Genomic DNA, 3,390 nt, shown 5'->3' with positions numbered 1-3,390 from the left:
CACCACATTCTGGTGTTGCATCAACACGCAACCTAAACCCTTCAAGGAAGCATCACAGTACACTTCGAATGGTTCATGCGGTTCCGACAAGATTAAAACAGGTGCTGAAGTTAGCTTTTGCTTCAAAGTCTGAAAATTCTCTTCACACTCCGACATCCAAACAAAAGGCGCTTTCTTCCTTGTCAACTTAGTCATCGGTAGTGCAATCCGGGAAAATCCTTCGATAAATCTCCAATAATATCCGGCTAAACCCAAGAAGCTTCTGACTTCTGTCACTGTTGTCGGTCTTTCCCGTTCCATTACCGCTTCTACCTTAGAAGGATCTACGACTATTCCTCCTTTACTCACCACGTGACCTAGGAACTTCACTTCCTCCTTCCAAAACTCACACTTCGACAACTTAGTGTACAACTTTCGCTCCTTTAGGATTTGCAACACAATCCTCAAGTGTTCCTCATGCTCCTTTGCCGTCTTAGAATAAATTAAGATGTCGTCTATGAAAACTACCACGAATTTGTCCAAAAAGGGACGAAACACTCTGTTCATGTAATCCATGAAAACAGCAGGTGTATTCGTTAACCCAAAGGACATCACTGCAAACTCGTAGTGTCCATAGCGCATCCTAAACGCAGTCTTAGGGATGTCATCGTCCTTTACCCTTATCTGATGGTAACCAGATCTCAAATCGATTTTGGAAAACACCCCAGCTCCTTGCAGTTGATCCATCAAGTCATCTACCCTTGGCAGCGGGTACTTGTTCTTCACAGTCACTTTGTTCAACTGTCGGTAATCCACGCCCAAATGCATTCCTCCATCCTTCTTCTTTACCAATAAAATTGGCGCTCCCCACGGTGATACATTCGGTCGAATGAACCTCTTGTTCAGAAGCTCTTCCAACTGAGTCTTTAATTCTGCCAGCTCTATCAGAGGCATTCTATACGACGCAATCGACATTGGTCCGGCTCCTGGCACCAATTCGATCGCAAATTCAATTTCCCTCTGAGGTGGGAACTCAGGAATATCTTCCGGGAATACCTCCGGAAAGTCTCTAACCACCGGTATCTGATCTAAGTTCTGGCATCACCCAATGCATTAGCAGCCAACAGGATATAACCCTGACACTCTTCCCCATTACAGTGCACCATTACAGAGTCCACATAATAACCTTCATCTACCACTACTCCATTTTCTCCTTCCGGCATAAACTGAATTGTCCGTTCAAAGCAATCTAACAAGACCCGATTCTTTGACAACCAATCAAACCCCAAAATCATCTCCAACCCAACCATTGGTAAATAGATCAAATCGTGCACAAAGTCTCTACCGTCAAGTTTAAATCCTACTTGTCTACAACCTGACCTAGTTATGACCGTCTGATGCGGAGTATGTACTTGCAGATCAAATGGTAACTCTGAGACTTTCAAGCCTAATTCCTCAACTTTAGCAAACGAAATAAATAAATGCAAAGCCCCATTATCATACAATGCAATTAAGGTCTTATAACCAATTAAACAAATACCTCTCATCAACGGATCCGCCTTGGAAGCATCCTTGGCATTCACAGCAAAAACTCGCCCCTGGTGCTGACTCTGACCCGCACTTGGGTTCTTCCCACATGTGCAATCCCTCGTAAAATGACCAGGCAAGCCACAATTGAAGCACCCACCTATACCAATCTTGCAAGAGTCATATGGATGAAATCTCCCTGATAAACACATATTTTATGATATATTTTGTGCTTAGTTTGAGTGATTTATTCAACCCTTTACCCACTTATTCATATTAATTGCATGGTTTTACTTTCCCTTCCTTATTATGTGATGTATGTGAAAAACATGTTTCCTATGCTTTTAAATTAATTATTTTAATTACCTTTATTTCCATTCGATGCCGTGATTAGTGTGTTGAGTAGTTTCAGATCCTCTAAGGCAGGAATGACTTAAAGGATGGAAAGAAAACATACAAAAATGGAAGGAAAGTGTAAAATGGAGTTCTGAAGAAACTGGCATCCACGCGATCGCATGGACGACGCGATCGCGTGCCAAGCGCGAATCAACAGCGATGCGGCCGCATGACTAACGCGACCGCGCACCTTAAGCAGAACGAATATGACGCGGTCGCATGACCGACGCGACCGCGTGACCCACGCGGATTCGTGACAGAGGCCACGCACCAGAAATTACAGAAAACACTCATAGCGAATTCTGAAGCCCTTTTTGGCCCAAATCCAAGTCCAGAAGACATAGACCAGAGGTTATGAAGTGGGGGAATGTATCCATTCAGAGACAGAGCTCGCCAATTTTTACTTTCTATGAATTAGATTTAGTTTGGAGAGAGGTTCTCTCCTCTCTCTTTAGGATTAGGGTTTAGATTTAGGATTTTTTATTCGCTTTCAGGATTATCTCTTTTGATCAGGTTCAATATTCCTTTTATTTACTTTTGCAAGTCACTTTATGAATTCTTTCATGTTACAAATTACTCTTTTATTAATGTTATTTGAGGTATTTCAGTTTAATATTGATTTCTCTTATTTATGTTATTGTTGCTTTTACTCTGAAGACATTTTTATTCCAAGTAGATTTATTTTTCTCCTTTTGGTCTTGGTTAATAAATCAGTAACTCAGGAGTTATCAAACTCAAACGTGATTGATAATTGTTATCTTTGTTAATTGAATTGAACTTCCATAATCCCAATCTTTTCTTAGGAAATAAATAGGATTCGAAGATCAAACCAATTAATCGCTTGACCTTCCTTTATCTTAGTAAAGGTTAACAAAGTGGAATTAAGATTCAACCATCATCATCATTAATAAGGATAGCTAGGATAGGACCTCTAATTTCTCATACCTTACCAAAAGTTTGCTTTACAGTTATTTATCTATTTTTAATTGCCATTTAATTTACTCGTCATTAAATTACTTGTTCCTCATTCTTGAAATCCCAATTCTACAATCTCCATAACCAATAATAAGAACATACTTCCCTGCAGTTTCTTGAGAAGACGACCCGAGGTTTAAATACTCGGTTATCAATTTTAAAAGGGGTTTGTTACTTGTGACAACCAAAACGTTTGCACGAAAGGGATTTTTGTTGGTTTAGAAACTATATCTACAACGCGACTATTTTTATGACATTCTTTACTGGCAAAAATCTTGTTCATCACTCCCACAACACACACAAGTCAAATTCGGAGAATTCTTACTCTGATTTCCTCTTCCCTTGCCCCGCTGAAACTGATCATGGGTGTTCTTTTTGAAGCCTCCTTGCCCTTGAGGCGCATATCCTCATCTCTTGAAGCTTTGTCCTCTCGGATGAAAATACTTGCCACGCCCTCGACTAGAGCTCCCTCCATGAGTGTCCTTGGATGCTGCCACAGTCTTGGCATACTCC

General features: G+C 40.7%; 1 protein-coding gene across 1 annotated transcript; it reads right to left on the bottom strand.

The window, feature by feature from the left end:
- Nucleotides 1–1,067: 1,067 nt before the first annotated feature.
- Nucleotides 1,068–1,718, bottom strand: LOC107633348 (uncharacterized). The gene has a single exon (XM_016336987.1). The coding sequence runs from the start codon at nucleotides 1,716–1,718 to the stop codon at nucleotides 1,068–1,070; it is 651 nt and encodes a 216-aa protein (XP_016192473.1).
- Between the last annotated feature and the right edge of the window lie 1,672 nt (nucleotides 1,719–3,390).

Source organism: Arachis ipaensis, chromosome B3, assembly GCF_059453495.1.
Source record: "Arachis ipaensis isolate K30076 ecotype BB chromosome B3, ASM5945349v1, whole genome shotgun sequence".
NCBI classification, from domain to species: Eukaryota; Viridiplantae; Streptophyta; class Magnoliopsida; order Fabales; family Fabaceae; genus Arachis; species Arachis ipaensis.
Note: the sequence above shows the minus strand (reverse complement) of the source record. Positions and strands in the feature narration are given on the sequence as shown.

What these genes read in the sequence shown, in the direction of transcription:
- LOC107633348 (XM_016336987.1), bottom strand. Translation starts at nt 1,718, where the DNA reads ATGTGTTTATCAGGGAGATTTCATCCATATGACTCTTGCAAGATTGGT.